At 41.5% G+C, this 17267-nt stretch overlaps 1 protein-coding gene across 1 annotated transcript in view; it reads left to right on the top strand.

Annotated features, from left to right (window-relative positions):
- Positions 1-7734: 7734 nt before the first annotated feature.
- The window catches only part of RLF (rearranged L-myc fusion), a 66462-nt gene continuing 56929 nt past the window's right edge, over positions 7735-17267 (top strand). Inside the window, exon 1 of the mRNA XM_029619231.1 lies at positions 7735-7920. Coding sequence (XP_029475091.1) covers positions 7768-7920 — 153 coding nt within the window. The 5' untranslated portion in view covers positions 7735-7767. The remainder of the gene's footprint in view (positions 7921-17267) is intronic.

Below are 17267 nucleotides of genomic sequence, written 5' to 3'. Positions count from 1 at the left end.
TTAATTTCAATTCATAGAAGCCTTGATGACTGGCACTACTGCTGACAAGTTTCATGCTTGTGATAATTCAACACCTTTTTGTGTCTGTTACCATATGTGCACATATTTTTCTGGGTAATTAACAGCATGACATACTACTGATGGAGGGCATTTTCAACGTAAGCTCATATACTTGAAAAACAAAGGCTTTCTAAAGAAAATACTAAAAGGGTTGCACTGTATTTTTATTTATTTAATATCCTTATATTCTGCAATATCCATAAAACGGTCAGTGTGGAATCCAAGCATACATTCAGAATTAAAATAAGCATATAAAAACAAAACCAAAATTATTTCAATTCAAAACAAAACTGATATTTCACAATTAAAAGTTTGTATGTTTTTACTTGATAACTGATTTTTGTATTTGGTAAATTTTAATTTGTGTTTATTGTTTTAAAAAAAATGTGAAAGATTTTCAATAAAAACAACCTGACATTTTTTACATAGTCAGACATGTGAATCTTTATACAACAACGATGAAATTTATACTTACATTAATTTCCTTTCCTTTAGTCCTAGCAGACCAGTGGGATGCACCCTCCGGCCAGCAGATGGGAAGCAGAAACAAAAATTCAAGAGCTGACTTCACTCCTTATAAAAAAGACCTGGTACTACCCTCTGCTCCTCAGTATGTTATGCCGAAACTAGAAACCAGCCAGGAGCCATTGTTAGCTCCGATTCCCCAATTGCCATTATAAGTTCACAATCAAGACTGCTGCATTCCATAGGGACAATGTGGAACTTGCCGTTGGTTCTTCTGAGTGTAAGGTTCCCCTGGGAAGCAGAAAAAGGACATTACTCCACAAGAATCATTTTCTTAGTCAAACCACAATGGTCAGGGACTGAGGATACCCTTTGCTCCCCTTTCCCTAGGCTACACTTCTCTGTTAGGAGAAAGGCTTGCTTTTTCCTAAATTATATTTGTATGTTGCAGACCTTTAATGTAGAAAAAGTCTAACAAAAATAGTTTTTTTGCCTAAAAGAGTGGCATATCTCAACGTAAATTGAAAAGGGTTACCTCATGATTATTTTAATCGAGCAGGCACATTTGTAACAAGTGCATAATAGTTTAAAACGCTGTTTCAGTGGACATGTACCATAGCTCATATACGAGGGTGTACCTTACTCAATAATTTACGTTGAATATATGTGATTTTTTGGCTTTTTGACATTTTCATCACATATCTCACCAGTTTTTCATATTGAGTACATATATCTATAGGCATGTATGTATATATATATATGTGTGTGTGTGGCAAAATTTGAATAAACTAATTTATCCTTCTGAATAATGTCCTTTGATTAATAGACTATATTTTCTTTTATTTGGATGGGCACACAGAACCAACTTAATGAATTTAGTGAATGGCTGAATACAAGTGATACTAATTTCCACGTCACTCTTACTAGCCATCATGGACAGCTTCCTTTCTTAGACCTTCATATTTACAATTTGAATGGTGTACTCTCTATAACTGACATTAAGCCGACAGATAGAAATACCATTCTACACTACAACAGTCAACATTTACGTCGCCTTAGAGACAACATCCCAACAGGTCAATTTCTTCGCCTTCAGCATTTATGCTCCAATGCACAGAAATATAAGTGGCAAGCCTCTCTTATGACAACTAAATTTAAAATTAGAGACTACACGAACAGGGCAATCAAGGAAGCTTACAAAAGACACTTCATGTTAATCAAGATCTTTTATTACACATACAAACTCATACATAACTTGATCGCATGTTATGTGTCTTGCCATACATGCCAACACATTATTAGACGTCATTGGAACGTATTCACCATACATGATACATTGATACAGGCTCCAGTTTTTGCCCACACACATGGTCATAACTTGAGAGATCATTTGGTGCATACCGCTCCTGTTGGCCAGATTCAGTCTACCAGGTCGTACAATGAAAATTTCAAATGTGGGGCTTGCTCTGTCTGTCATATTGAAATCAGTACTCTTTTCACTGATAATAAACAGTACCTTTATCATCTTCAGTCAAGGGCTGATTGTAACACCACCCAAGTGGTTTATGTGATGAAATGTCCTTGTGGGCTCCTATACACAGGACACAGAAGAGGACCGGTTAAGACTCGAATAATACTGCACAAAAGCTGTGTTCGCACGGCTAAACTGAAGCCCCTATTGTTAAACACTGGCAGGAATACGCTCACACTGTTGAAGGTATAAAATTTGTTGTGATGTATCATTTGTCAAAACAACGAGAAGGCAACATCTCAGCTCTATACATAAGAAGGAACAATTTTTTTTTAATCTTCACTTGGAATACAGTTGCCCATTCTGGACATTTTATTAAGAACTCCCTATGCATAATATTTTTCCCCATTCTTTGGCTTATATTACAGTTTTTTTTTTCCAAACTAGTATTGGACATGCGTCAAAGCTAACCAATCACAAAGTTGTATTCAAATACAAACATTAAACAGGCCAATCAGTTATTGACAAAAAAAAAGGACGTTGGTGTGTGAAAAAATGAATGGATGGTTAAGGCATGCTATCAGTGGTGTTCATTACAGTGTGGGAGAGAAGACGTGGAAGCTCTTCTTGGCGTACTAAAACGTTCTTCATAAAGTTTGACGCTTTAAGTAAGTGATTCCAGATGATATTTTTGGTTATTTTAAGCTGCATACATGCTTATCCACATTTACTTCCTATAGGGATGGGCAAACATATATATGCTTTGTTTCTCAGTACACTGATGAATGTTTCTATCTTAAAACATTTTTTGGTTTGTAAAGTTTTTTACAGAAATTATTTGTTTTCCATGTTGCAGCCAGCCAGCCAGCGAGTATTTTTTTTTTATTCCCCTGAGGAAGCCACCATTTGATGGCAAAACGAAGATCTTCAGTTGGGCAGATTTAAACAGTTTCATTATGCTGGACTGCAGCTAAGCATATTTAAGTACTCTCGCAACACAGTATTTACTCTGGTTTATAATGTTAGACACTGAGTTACAACAAAGCAATTTTGAAACAATTTCCTTAACATTTTTCACATTTTTTGCACATAAGTTTTGTAATGCAATATATGAGACTCGACTATCTTCATCAAGGGGTTTTTGCCAGAATTGACTATAACTATTTGAGCCTTGTGGGCACTTGAGGTGACAGCCTTCTAAGATTGGTAATAGGTTATGACCTGGCTTTTCCTCATTTGTTTAAATATGTATTATGTACAGGCTCATATAACCTTTTGTAATTTCTAAACAATTTTTTGTAGATTGTGATAGTTTTTGTTATTGAGTGTGTGTGTATATCCCACTCACCCCCCCCCCTTTTTTTTTTTATACCAGAATTGTCTTGGGGTAGGTCCTGGACTAGTCTGCTAGGACTAAAGGAAAGGAAATTAACAGTTAATTATAAATTTCACCTTCCTTTTCATCCTGCAGACTAGTCCGTACAGGTGGGACGGTTCCTGAGCAGTTCCTAGCCCAGGTGGGAGTTACTTAGGCCTACTTCCAGGATTCTCATATTGGATGCCATATCTTTTTTTCCCCCTTAAAAGAACTAATCACTAATATTCTGTCAGTGTAAAAGGAGATGCACAAGTAGCTGCCCTACAGATTTCTCTTAGGGTCACTGGTCTGCCCGGTAAAGAGAACGCTGCCTAGCCTTCGCCAAGTGTACTTTTAGGCTCCTGAACCTTGACTTTGCCTTTAGTACGCATGCTGCCCTAAATTGCTTCCCTAATCCATTATGCACTTGCTGTCTTTGAAGTCACTTCTTTCTTGCAGGCCTCTGCAGTGAAATATAACTGACTGCTTGAGCTCCTGCACTCATTAGTGAATTGCAGATATCTTCAAGAAGCCTTAAGCCTATCTTGTGATCTGAGTTTCCGTGACCTTGACCTTTCACAGTCATAAAAAATCTTGAACAACAAGTCCCATTATTGTCAAAACAACAGGGGGACATATTGGGCACTGAGATCCTTTTTTTTTTTGAAGAATTATTCAACATCCCCAAAGAAACGGACTTCCAACATGCCATTGAGATGCTCCTCTGCAATGCTTGAAAGGAAGCAACAGTAGATCTCTTCGACAGTAAGCTCCTTACCAAGTTTTCTCAGTGGAAAACTTGTGATCTTGACTCCTCAAAAGAATTGTTTCTTAACGTGCAAGCGGGATGAGGTAGGTTTCCTTCCTCTGTTCCTTGCAACAAGCCCGCATGCTACAGGAAGTATTTTCCTTGTATTGCTCTTATGAGTTCACATACAATCACCTTGCACATCACTAATGTTTTCAGAAAGAAATGTAGTTGAAATGCTCAACTGAAATTAATCAAATCTCACGCGCCCAGCATGAGCCCTGAATCCATGTGGACTTTGCCCTTTTGTGTGCCTTCCTCCCAGTATCCCTTAGCGATCAAGTGCCTGGACTCTTCTCTTGGTATATTGTACCTCTTGTAACATTGTCCTCTCAGAGACACCTCCCCCCCCCAGACTCTAAGGTATGCCTTATCTGTGGCCCTAATCTTACATTCTTACCTATCCTCTACTATGTGGCCCAGTCCTTACAGCATCAATGTTGGCAAGAGAATATCGTGCTTTTTTTGGTAAGAATTATTTGTCTAAAATGAAGGAGAACCTCTGCGTGCCCCCTCCCCCTGGGGTTAAGTACAGGACTGAATGGGCTTCTAGCTGATACATCTTCCCAAGTCTGGATATCAGCCATTGGTTCTTCCAGGAAATCGAAGCCTCCCGGTCCCTGCTTTCGCTTTTCTTGTTAGCAAGTTGCCTGTTTAAACATTCAATGCAGTTGACCCAATACGCCTCTCATGGTGGTCACGGCTCCTTCTGTGAGACCTTGTCCAATCAAGGCCTCTGCTATGTTCATTCTAACCTACAATCGCAAGACACTGCTGTTAGCCCTGGACACTACTGGATTTCTGATTACTGGACTTCAGTCCACCACTAAGCTAATGTTTGCTTAAAAGGAGGGGCCAGTTTCCCTCCTCATATCAGGAAAGCTTATTGCTCCTTGTCCCCCTGAGTATCAGGAGCTCCTGCTAACCTATGGAGGGAGCCTCATTGCTGTCCTCGAGGGATCCATGAACAGATGTTTGACTAATGTCTGCTCATAGAGATAAGAGAAAAGATTTTTTTTTTAACTGCACTTCAATTGTGCCAAATTCTGTTTACATAATATGCCAGATCTACTTGCTGTTCTGGGGATCAAGATTGTTCAAAGCCAGGGGATTTTGCCATGGAGCCTTAGAGATTCTGCTGGCTTGAACAGGTCCTCATTGCTCCACCCATTTTCACTCTCCCACTCCTCACTCTCCCCTTCCCCTCCCACTGCACACCCCCTCCCACTGCTCCCTCCCCCCCTACCCCAGTCCCAGTCCCTTCCCACTGTTACCACTCCTTCCCCAGCTCCTTCCCATCCACTCTCCCACTGCTCCCAGCCCTTCCTCTTCCAACCCCCTCCCCCTCCTTATTCTTCCTACCCTAGCCTGCCCTTTTCCTAGTCCCCTCCCACCTGGGCTCTGACATCATCAGCAGTTGCTGAGGCCTGGGAATTCTGCCTGCAATTCTCTTCAGCTCTGCTTCTGCCAGCGAGTCATATTTTGGTTTCATTTTGCTGGTGAGGACCTGCGCTTTTCCCTTGCTGCCTGCAGGCCCTTCCTCTGCTCTGGGTGATGTCATGGAGTCATGCATGCATAGAAGCAATGCAATGATTACCCAGAGCCCTAGTAATCTTATAATATAGAGAGCTATGTCTTTTGCTTGATTAATTGATTTTTGTACTTGGTAAATTTTGTATTTGTTTTATATATTGTTTAAAATAGGAAAAGTTTTCAATAAAAAATGTGAATATTCTGTGGCAAAAGTAAGCAAAATTTTGTGAAAAATCTGCCAAAGGAAACCAGGGGCTCGGAAGTGCTAATCCTCTGATCTCAGTGCCCTGGGTGGGGTGCAGGAAAAGAGATCCTGATTAAACTCAAAGAGCTTCAACCCCATAGTGAAACAACAGTAATAAAAGCACTGACTGCCAGCTGCAATTCTTTGGACAGGAAAGTTACCCACCTGGAACACAGGCACCTGAAATAAGAGTTTGGGTAGAGTAAGCCAGAATCACAGGGACCTAAAATAAAATCACCTCTATTCCCAGTCTGGCTGCATCTTTCCTCAGTATAGGCTGAGAAGTGAGCTGGCACTAGGATGGAAGCCCATGCAGAAACTGAGAGGAAGTTCTCAGCTTCCTACTACAGCTGCTAAGTCTAAGCCGCCCTCTTCTGGGTGTTCTGTGCTCCTGGAGGGACAACAAGGAAAGCACAAGGGATTGGGTTTGAGAGGGAGCTTGATGAGGGTTGGGGGGAGGGGCAGAGGGAATAGAGCAAGATTGTGTATGGGGGAGACAGAGGATGAGGGTAACTTACATAAAAGAGAAGGCAAGAGATATTTGGGGGAGGGGCAGAAAGGGGAGGGAGCAAGACCGGGAGGAGAAAATGTCAAAGAGAAAGGTGGTGGTGGGGAAGAAACAGTGAGGATAAACAAGAGTGAGTGAGGATACAGTAGAGAGGAGAAAACAAGAGAGTGTGAGTGTGGGGAAGGGCAGAATGGAGACATCAGTGGTGGGTGGGCAGAGAGAAATAAGAGCAAGAGTGTTTATATGTGTGTGAGAGATCAAGAAAATGTTGGATGAGGGAGGATGAGCAAAGCTGGGAAGAGAAAGGGGAAGTTAGAGGTAACTGCCAGAAGGAGAAAGGGATAGTAAGGGAGGGAGGGACACCTTCAGTGATCAAGGACATAGAAGTGCAGATCCAGTCATATGGCTGCATTGTGCTTTCTGGATAGCATGAGGAAACCTGCACAGAGTGGCAGCTTAATCCAAAAGGGACAAACTGGATTTGGGTTCCATGTGGGAATTTGATCTACTTTGGGTAAATGTACATAAAATCACTGCTAGGCAAACTAGATGAGCCTTTTTGGTTTTTATCTGCTGTTATGTTAATGCAAAAGAAAGAGTAGGAGGAGGAACGGCAGAAGACAGCAGGTTGGAAAAACTGGAATATGAGGCAAGAAAGACGAGGAGGGAAAAAAGGAAGGGGACAGAAAAAAAAGGGAAGAGATAGTATTAAAGTATTTGCTGCTGAAGGAAAAAAGATAAAAAAAAATGAGAAAAACAAAATAAAGGAATAGAGACAGACAAAGACTGAGTAAAAAATGATTTTAAGGTAAAAAATTACACTAGAGAAAGATTGGAAAACTGTTTCATTAAGCGGTACAGACTGAGTATTAAGATATTGGAGGGGGGAGAGGAGATTGAAGAAGAGTATGTGCGACCCGACCCTGCCCTCCACCAAAATGAGTCTAAAATCTGTAAGGGCTAACCGGTCACCGTAAGCCCCAGTCGCCTTTCTAACTCCCATCACAGTCCCGCCCCCGCGCTGGCCAACGAACTGGAAAAGCAGGATGAGTGTCCTCACCTCACAGTGACCAGGAAGTAATACCTGTCCTCGGCGTCCAGCACCGACCGGGCCTGGTTCTGTCTTCTGTGCCATCGTTAGCGCCTCAGATCCGGTTCCGTTACTAACCACGTTCGTGGACTTCGCCCTACCCTCCCCCCTCCGTCTCCCAACCAGCTGCCTGACGTCATCAGCGGTGGCCGCGGGTAACCTGCGGTGGGTCGCGCGGAGCGCGTCGGGTCACGTGAGGCGGTTGCCTACGCGCTGTTTGGGAGAGGGAAGATGGCGGACGGGGAGGGGGACTGTGCTGCCGAGCGCGGGGAGATGGCACTGGCTCCGGGCCTGCAGTGCACGCTGCGGGAGCTGGAGAGCGAGCTGCGGAAGAGCGAGGTGTCCGAGAGCTCGTCCCGGAGCTACTGCCGGAGTTTCTGCCAGGTACGGGGAAAGGAGAAAGCGAGAGGAGAAGAGGCCCGGTAATACCCTGGGGGAGAGGGAGGGAATAGCGGTCGAACGCACGGTCGTGAGGCGGCGAGGAGAGCGGGAGGCCGCAGTCTCCATGCACCCGAGCTCCGGAGGTGGTGGTGGGGGAGTGACCGCGGCCTTCTACGATGGGTGGGGAGGGAAAGACACAGTCTTCCTCTCCCCTCCCCCCCCTCCGCTGGAGAAAGAAAGAGAGAGACCGCGGCCCGGAACAATGGGGGAAGGGGGCGGGTTACCATTATCCTGGGTCAGGGTCTGTTGTGGTGGGAGGTAGACCTGAGGACATTTTGCATTCTGATGACAGTAAAATGAGTTCTGCGGGGAGGGGAGACTGCTTCTGGATCGCGGGCGGTTGGTGGCTATTGGGGTGAATAACCACGACCAACGGATGCGGCACGTTATGATTTAAATCGCCAAGAATGAGTTGTTACGGATAATTCGCTTCGCACTTGAAACAGGCAGAAAATCATGGATGCCCTTCTGTTTTGCTTCTGACTGTTGCGGCATTATTGTTGTGGTGTTGCCGGTGCTTTTGTGTTAATTTTCATTCGAATAGCATTTCGTCCTAAAGCTCCGTCGTTTCTGAACTTTAACCTTAACTGGAGTTAGTCCCAATCACTTTTACACTTCTCATCGCTCAGAACCCTTTGAATGACAGTTTCTGTTTACTTTTTAGAAATCTTCAGCATTTTTTTTTTTTTTTTTAGTTTATCTTGCTGGGGAATTTCAATGAGTTTCACTTCCTTAGCAGGTTGCATTTTGTTTAGACATTTTATTTTTTGAGAAGTTATAGTTTTCAAAGTTCTTATATATCTATTTCGTCAAAGAAAAAAAAAAAGGAAAGCCACATAAAAATAGCATTTTTGAAGATTACAGAATTGATATAATGTGGAGCATGTTGGCAAATTTAGGAATATCTTTACTATGGATATTGTAGGATTGGCATAAAAATCACAGTTCTTGGTGACATGAGTCTGGTGACAGACAGTCAATAAGATTACTAATATGGGCTTACTGGAATATTGTGACTTTTAAGAAGAAAGTGTTATTTTTTTTTATGGTTAATGAGGTGCTATTGTTGTTGATACATATTTATAGCCCCATGAAAATACCATGTTGTCAAGAATATTAGTAGATTTAGAATGTTTCCATAGTGGATGTCATATTACCATTCATGCCCGTTTTATAAATGCTAGAAATAAATATGCCAATCTTACTTTTTGGTTGGTAACACTACAATTATGAAAGTTGATACCATTGCTGGCTGTCATCCTGAGTAAAAGAGTTGAAAGCTTGGAGAATTTAAGGTTGGTTGAGGTTTTCGCGCTGTGGTATAGTGAGATAGCTATTTGGTCTTTTTCAAAGTTGGGAGAGAAATGCCATGGCAACCATAAGGAGGACTCATCTTTACTGCTACTGTTTCATAGATGAATTTCTAGGCATGAAAATATATTTATAAAATGTAAGCATCAGTTAAACAATTTTTCCTGGCTAAAATTTTTTTTCTTGCTTTTTTTTCTTTTTTGATGTTGCTGTTTTGCTTATTTTTTTGGCTTTAATGCTTATTTGGCTATTTTTTTTGTTTTGTATTTTTTTGAATATTTGATGTAAAAATATCAAACAGTATAACACCAACCCATGCTCCCCAAGTGTACACATGGTGTATATTTGCAGCATACAGGTAATATCACAGAGGTACAGTATTACAGAAAAATACAGTTTACATTGAATAACATCAAATGGCATACATCAAACTTCCTAATTTAAAACTATAATAACATCCAGAGACATACATAAAAAATCCTAATTCAAATTTCATTAAAAAAATTTTCATATTCGATCTTATGACCACTCCATAATAATCCTGATATTTTACAGTGTACTATACATCTGATAATATCGCCAGTGACATTGATCATTGAACCAATCTTCCAGCATCATGCACATCTACAAATCACAAACTAGCAATTACAGCCCATTGTAATTTTGAACAAAAATAATTCTAACTTTTTCACCTGTTTGGTATGGTGTTATCAATGACAGCTTGAAAAGACTATGAAATTATGGTTGCTGTGGTGATCATTTTATTTTTATTTATTTATTTAAAATATTTCTATACCGGACTTCATGAATGGGATTCATATCAGGCCGGTTTACATGGAACTAGGGGATAAACCAGAGTAACCAAACAAGAAGGCCGAAACAAGCAAAGTTACATATAACAAGGGGATTGAACTTGGGAGCTATAGTAGCTAGGAAGTAAAGGCTTCTAAAGGTTTAAATGTTTAATTGTTCCTCGTTTTTTATGTAATGCTCGCAAGCACTATTATATTGTTTCATGTTCTTTGTTCCATGTAATGCTACTAGGCAAGTTGAATTGTTTTACTGTAAACCGGTTTGATTTGCATCCAATGCAAGATAATCGGTATATAAAAAAACCAAAAATAAATAAATAAATAAATAAACAGAGAATCATAAATTTGGTTTTCTTAACTTCTTTGTTAATTTGTTAGAATCAGAATGTAGCACAGTGTTTGATCATTAGTTGTATTTCTAGTGAGGTGTTACTATGTAACATAGCTAGCAGATGATGGTAGAAAGACCAATTGACTCATCCATTCTGACCAATGATTCCTGTACACACTACAAAGATATATCCCAGCTGCTATTCATGGTGTTTGACTGCTTGTAAGTGCTCTTCTTATCCAGGACGTTTTTTTTGTGCCTTCCTCATTTGTGCTATACCATCTTGTGCAGATGAGCATATAAATCCCTTCAATTAGGGCCTAATTTGCTAAGCTTTCCCCTTCCATAAGCACAGAATAGGGGGGAAAGCCCTTAATAATTTAGGGCCTTAGTTCATATCTAGCACTTCCTTGCTTCCCATATCTGTCTACAAAACTTTGTAGTAATCTAAATGGCTACTAATACTAGTGTGGCCATTGTTGGAATACCTTGCCTCTTGGGTCCCTGCATAACTTGTCAGACACACTTGGCTACATGAACATCTGTGTTTCTTTTGGATTTCTAATTATTATCTTACTTGCAGCTGCTAGACAGACCTAGCTGCTAATTTAATTATATCATCACAATCTGATGTAAATAGTTGCCCATACCATCATGACTGTTACCTGAACATCCGGCCTCCTAGATCCCCTGAAATAGCCTGCCGGGCAGACCTGGCTGTGTAAGTGCTTATATTTCTTCTGGTTCATCTAATTATTCTAAAACGGGGATAACATTTAAAAGGACCACACAGGCGTCCATGTGAGCACGGTTCCCGGCATGCACATATGGACTCGCTGATTTTATATTGACGCAAGGGGAGGGTATTTTATGTAACAGTGCCAGGTGACACGATCAGGCCATTCCCAGTTCCTTCCCAGTCTGCTCCAACAAAGGAGGGGACTGGGAGGGAACTTCTCTAACTCCCTATCTGTCCTTCCTCCCTTTTCAATGCTCTCCTCCCCAACCTCTAAAACCGACCTACCTACCCTATTTTTTTTTTTGTTGTTGTTGAACTTACCTGCTCTCCTGAGCCGAGTATGTTCTTTGTGCTGGCCAGCTGCCGGCGCAGGCTTCACCAGGACAGCGCCTAATGGCTGTCCCAGCCGGCCCCTGCCCAGACCCCGTCCCTTTTTAAAAACTTGCCACTTCCGTGTGTTCCGGGAGATATGCGCGAGGCCGGGCTGCTCTGAAAATGTACTTTCTGCGCGCAGCCTGGCCACACACGTATCTCCTGGGATTTGCATGTGCTGGCCTTTTAAAATTCCCCATTAGAGAGATATTACTAGTGGTGTTACAGTTTTATTATTTTATGTTTTGCAATGTCTGTATCTTTGTATTTATGTAAATTATTATTTTTGTTCAACACAAACGAAAATAAATCCAGATTAGCTGAATGAAATTACATATTATCCCAAAACAATCGCCAACTCTATACTTCACAGCTCACTAACAAGCTGATGCAATTCTGTGCTCTCCAGTTAGCGCCCAAGTTAACCCATGGTTGGATGCGCTTCCATAACCCCTTATGCGATAAGGGGATACACGCATCCAACTCAGCGCGTAGCTCATAGTGCTCATCACATGTACATGCCATGTTGAGGAGGCTATTAGCTAGTACTCCCTTATGTAAAAAATAAATGTGCATCCAATGCATTTTTGCTCTCAAAAATTAACGCCAGCCCTGGAGCTGGTGTTAAGTCTTAAGGAGCCCCAAAAGTTTACAGGAAAGCAGAAAACACAATTTTTCTGTGGTTTCTCCGACTTAATATCATGGTGATATTAAGGCGGAGGAACCACAGAAAGCAGCAACAGGAAAAAAACAAATTTTTAAAGTCTTGCCGGCGGTCAAGTTAGGAAACAGACACTCATAAAATGTTCCAAACCCAAGCACAACCTCTTCTCCTGGGTGCCCGAAGCCAAGGATGCACTAGGGTCACACAATTTATCCCTAGTGTGTCCTTTTTAGCACGGCGGCTCATTTGTGTATTGTATCGAGTGCCCAGGAGAGGAGATTGTGCGCATGTTTAAAAAAAAAGTGCGTTCAGTTTGGTGGCACGTTTTTAGCATTTCGGTATTGCATTGGCCTGTATGGCTTTATTACCTTGTCCAGGGCTGGCCGACTCCGATTCTTGAAAGCAGCAAACAGGCCAGGTTTTCAGGATATCCACGATGAATGTGCATGAGATGGATTTCTATACATCGTCTCTATTGTATGCATATTCATCGTGGATATCCTGAAAACCTGGCCTGTTTGTGGCTCTCGAGGACTGGAGTTGGCCATCCCAACCTAATCAAAAAACTCTTTAAAAACGTACTTAGTTTAAACAAGGACAGTCACAACTGGAAAAACCCTGAAAAACAATCTTCTTAGTAATAAATGTCCCACTTTAAACTCATTTTCTCTTATAAACACTGTAAATTGACAAAAATCTTTGAGTATTTTAAAAATATAGTGCACTTAATGATGGGAATAACGCTGCCGGATTGCTAGACAGCATCATTTATGAACGGAGCTATGTCTGCATCTAATCCAAGATCCTTTTCCTGGGTGATGACTCCTAATACAGAACCCAACATAGCGAAAAATAATGCTAATTATAGTTACACAATCTACCTCACCTTGCTCCTGTCCAAATTAAATTTCATCTGCCATTGGGATGTTCCCCCATCTGGCAAGGTCCTTCTGCATTTCCTCACAATCTACTTGTGTTTTAAAAACTTTGAATAATTTCTTTCATCTGCGAATTTGACCACCTCACTCATAGCTCCTTTTTCCAGAACATTTATTTTCATATTTGAGTTCTTTTAGAACTCTGAGATGAATACCATCTGGGTCTGGTAATTTCATTAATCTTTAGTTTGTCATATTATTATATCCATTATATCTTTCAGTTTCAAAGTTATTTTACTCCTGGGGGAATTCTGCGAAAAAAAATTGAAAATTCTGCACCAAAAAATTAAAATTCTGTGCACACATTTTCAAAATTTTGCTAAATTCTGCACATTTATCAAAATAATAATTTTTGCAAATTATCATTCAGCATTTCAGTACAATCCAGTATTTTTATTTAAATAATAGTATAGAATGCAGAGCCTTCACATTTTTCTCACATATAGGCCGATACAAAGTTCGTGGGCAAGAGCCCATGCCCTGTGCGCGAGATTCAGTAAACCAAAATATTTAAATTAGGGCCCGTGGTAAAAAGAGGCGCTAGGGACACTAGCGCGTCCCTAGCACCTCTTTTTGGACAGGAGTGGCGGCTGTCAGCGGGTTTTACAGCCGACGCTCAATTTTGCTGGCATCGGTTCTCAAGCCCGCTGACAGCCACGGGTTGTCAGCGGGCTTGAGAACCGATGCCGGTTTCCGAACCCGTGGCTGAAGCCACGGGTTCGGAAACCGGACGCCAGCAAAATTGAGCGTCCGGTTTTCAAGCCACGGGCTGATTTAAATTTTTTTTTTATTTTTAACTTTTTTTAAACTGTTTTTTAACTTTTGGGGCCTCCGACTTAATATCGCCATGATATTAAGTCGGAGGATGCACAGAAAAGCAGTTTTTACTGCTTTTCTGTGCACTTCCCCGACGCTGGCAGAAATTAATGCCTACCTTTGGGTAAGTGCTAATTTCTTAAAGTAAAATGTGCGGCTTGGTTGCACATTTTACTTACTATATCGCACGGGAATGACTAATAGGGCCATCAACATGCATTTGCATGTTGTGGGCGCTGTTAGTCTCGGTGTGGGGGGGATTTGGATGCACTTTTTCGACGCGCTATTACCCCTTACTGAAAAAGGGCTAAAGCTAGCACGTTGAAAACGTGCGTCCAAATGCCGGTTAACAGTACTCTCCACTGGAGCGCACTGTACTGTATCGGTCTGTTAGTGATTTCCTTCGGCAGAAAGCATCAGACTGTACAGAGAATGTTTCTTATTCATTTGAGAATCAGTCTTTTTTTGTGACTGAATATTTTTCAAAGTTTCAATAGAAATGAGAACACAATTTCTTTCAGGTAATATGCTTAACTGGGGGCGGGGCTGGAGGGGTGGGAAGTGGCTCGGAGTTTAAATCTTTCAACAATCTGCAACAAGAATTTGACCTGCTGTCTGCACCTGCCTGAGGAAGATTTTCACCTCTGCCTTAGGAGGCCAAAAAGAGGTGCTGTTATTGCCTGCTACTCAACTAAGCAGGGACAAAAGTGACCTACCAGAAGGCAGTATTTTTTGGCGTGAGTTTTGTTCTGGGTGTTTTGGAATTCTTTTACCACCAGTTCTTGCCCATTCTGAAAGAAGAGAGAGTTTTGAATTTTGGACACTTCTTGGGAATCTTTACCACCTGGAGTGCAAACGTTTGTTTACCAAGCCCCATGAGGAGCCTACCTTCCAACATCTGGAGCATGCTCTCTCTTTGTGCCCTGCGACTGCTCTCTTACCTCTTTTGGAGTCCTCCCTGCCCGGAGAATACACTCCGGGCAGCTGAGCTGTCTCTTGCAAGTCTGACCCATGCCATGCTGCTTTCCACGTGCTTCTCAGGATTAAGCCTTTCCTCTTCTGGCAGGCTCATGGAGCCATTATTGATTGTTGCCATGTTCCTGCCTGTGATAGCGTTCAGAGCGGCGGTGTGGCCTGGATTCTGCAGGAAGGGGGAATTCTGCACAAATTCTGCATTCTGGAGTAGCACGGAATTCCCCCAGGACTATTATTTACTTCAGTTCCTTTCGGTCATCATCTTCAAAGATGGTTACAGTTGTTGGTATCTTCCTATCATCCTCCTCAGTAAAGACCAAAGCAAAGAACTCATTTAGTTTTTCTACAATGGCCTGCCTTCTTCCCAAGTGCCCTTTTTCTCCATGGTCATCTAGTTGGCCAGCTGACTCCCTTACAGGCTTCTTGCTTTTGTTATACTTGAGAGAGATTTTATTACAATAGTTTTTATTTCTGTGGCAAGCTTCTTCTCAAATTCTTTCTTGCTAGTGCTTATGTTCTTTTCTATTCTCTTCCTTTGGATCTGTCTCCCATTTTTTGAAACATGCCTTTTTTTTTTTTTTTTTTTAACTGTCCCTATTTTATGCTCAGTCAATAAACATAACCAGATAGAATAAACATCAATAAAATAAATCAACAGATAGTACAACAAATCAGTTAAAACAAAGTCTAAACAAAACATAATTAATCAGCAAACAAAAATCAGACATAGTAAACATCAATAGTCACAGCCAGTTATAAGCCCTTTGTAACAACAAACTGTCACAAATTGATTTGCTCTAAACTAAGTGCTTTGTTGAAGAGCCAAGCCTTCATTGCTTTCCTAAATTTTGAATAATTGGCCTTGATATGAATATCGTGCAGCAAAGCATTCCACAATAATGGACCCTGATACGCAAAAGCAGAACATACTTTTCTTTATCAGATGTAAATTTTCTTTAACATAAAATATATTCCTTTTCTTCCTGCTGACCAGTCATCACATTTAGTATTTCCCTCCTCCACAGCTGATGGAGACATTCTGGACTATAAGGAAAGTGTGTGCCTGGTCCAGTCCAGTAATCTCTGTCTACTGTAGACACGTGACGAGCATTTTGGCTCCCAGAGTGTGGGTGTGGCCCTGGCCTGGTAAGTTTCAGACACAGAGACAGAAGGCTTCCAGAATTTGGGACTACCTTCATCTTCTAGGTTTTATGGCATCAGTAGGTTCCATAGGTAGCCTCTCCAAAAGGCATTACTTGCGCTTTGGTGTAATGGCCATGTAACCGATCCTAAATCATGTAGGGAAGATGAGACGGACACAGGAGATCAGTAGAAAAAGTTACTTTATAAAATAGTATTGTTGTGCAAAAGTGTTCTGGCAAAAATATAGTATCAGGATGGAGGAAGTTATACTAGTAAGAGACGGATAGTTAATTTATGCATATAAGAAAATAATAGAGTAAAAAGAAAACTATTGCTTGCAACGTGTTTATGTACAGAACAGCCAAAAGAAGGGGAGAGAGAAAGATAAGGTGCTATAATACAACACAATAAATCATAGGTCTATTTTCCTTATTTCGCCCCAGTAGATAAGTAGCACAACCCATAGTATTGTCCCCACAAGGGGTTGGCATAAGATTCAAGGAATTCTGTGACATGGTATGAGGGCAAGCTGCACAGTAGAACAGATCTGCATCTAGCGCCTTTTATCTGTTCTGAATATTTGGGGCTGGGGACGAGAGAGAATACTGTACAGTACAAAGAAATGCGTAGTTAAAATTTTTGTCTCAAGCAATGCTAGATTATAAATCAGAGCACAATATTTCATTTTTCGGTGCAGGATATTCTATCCCTAAGGAAAACATCTAGATGTTTTCTGATATGCTCTCCCTAATCATAATAGAGTTGGTCTTCTGGCCCCCCAAGGCTACCAGTGCTTGCTCCTGGTCCCTTCGGGGATTTGGAATAGCCTGGATTTGTGGGCACACCCTTTAAACATCCAGAAAGGAAAAGCCCTGGAACGCCCTGACTGGGTGGTGGTCACAACAGATGCCAGCCTGAGGGGGTGGAGTGCTCATTGCCAGGGATAGCTGGCCCAAGGGCACTGGACAGGAGAGGAAATGTCTTATTCAATAAACAGGTTAGAAAATAGAGCCATTAGGTTGGTTCTGTGGCACTGCCTTCCCTTAGTAAGAGAGAAGGCAGTATTTGGTCAGATTTTGCCACAGAAGTAACTTGTATCAACAGACAAGGGGGCACCCGCAGCCCCTCATTAGCACAGGAAGCAGCCTGGCTGCCTGAGAGAGCAGAGAAGCATCTTCTCAGCAGCCTT

This window comes from Rhinatrema bivittatum, chromosome 11, assembly GCF_901001135.1.
Source record: "Rhinatrema bivittatum chromosome 11, aRhiBiv1.1, whole genome shotgun sequence".
In the NCBI taxonomy this organism is placed as follows: Eukaryota; Metazoa; Chordata; class Amphibia; order Gymnophiona; family Rhinatrematidae; genus Rhinatrema; species Rhinatrema bivittatum.
This window is presented reverse-complemented; position numbering and strand designations above follow the sequence as displayed.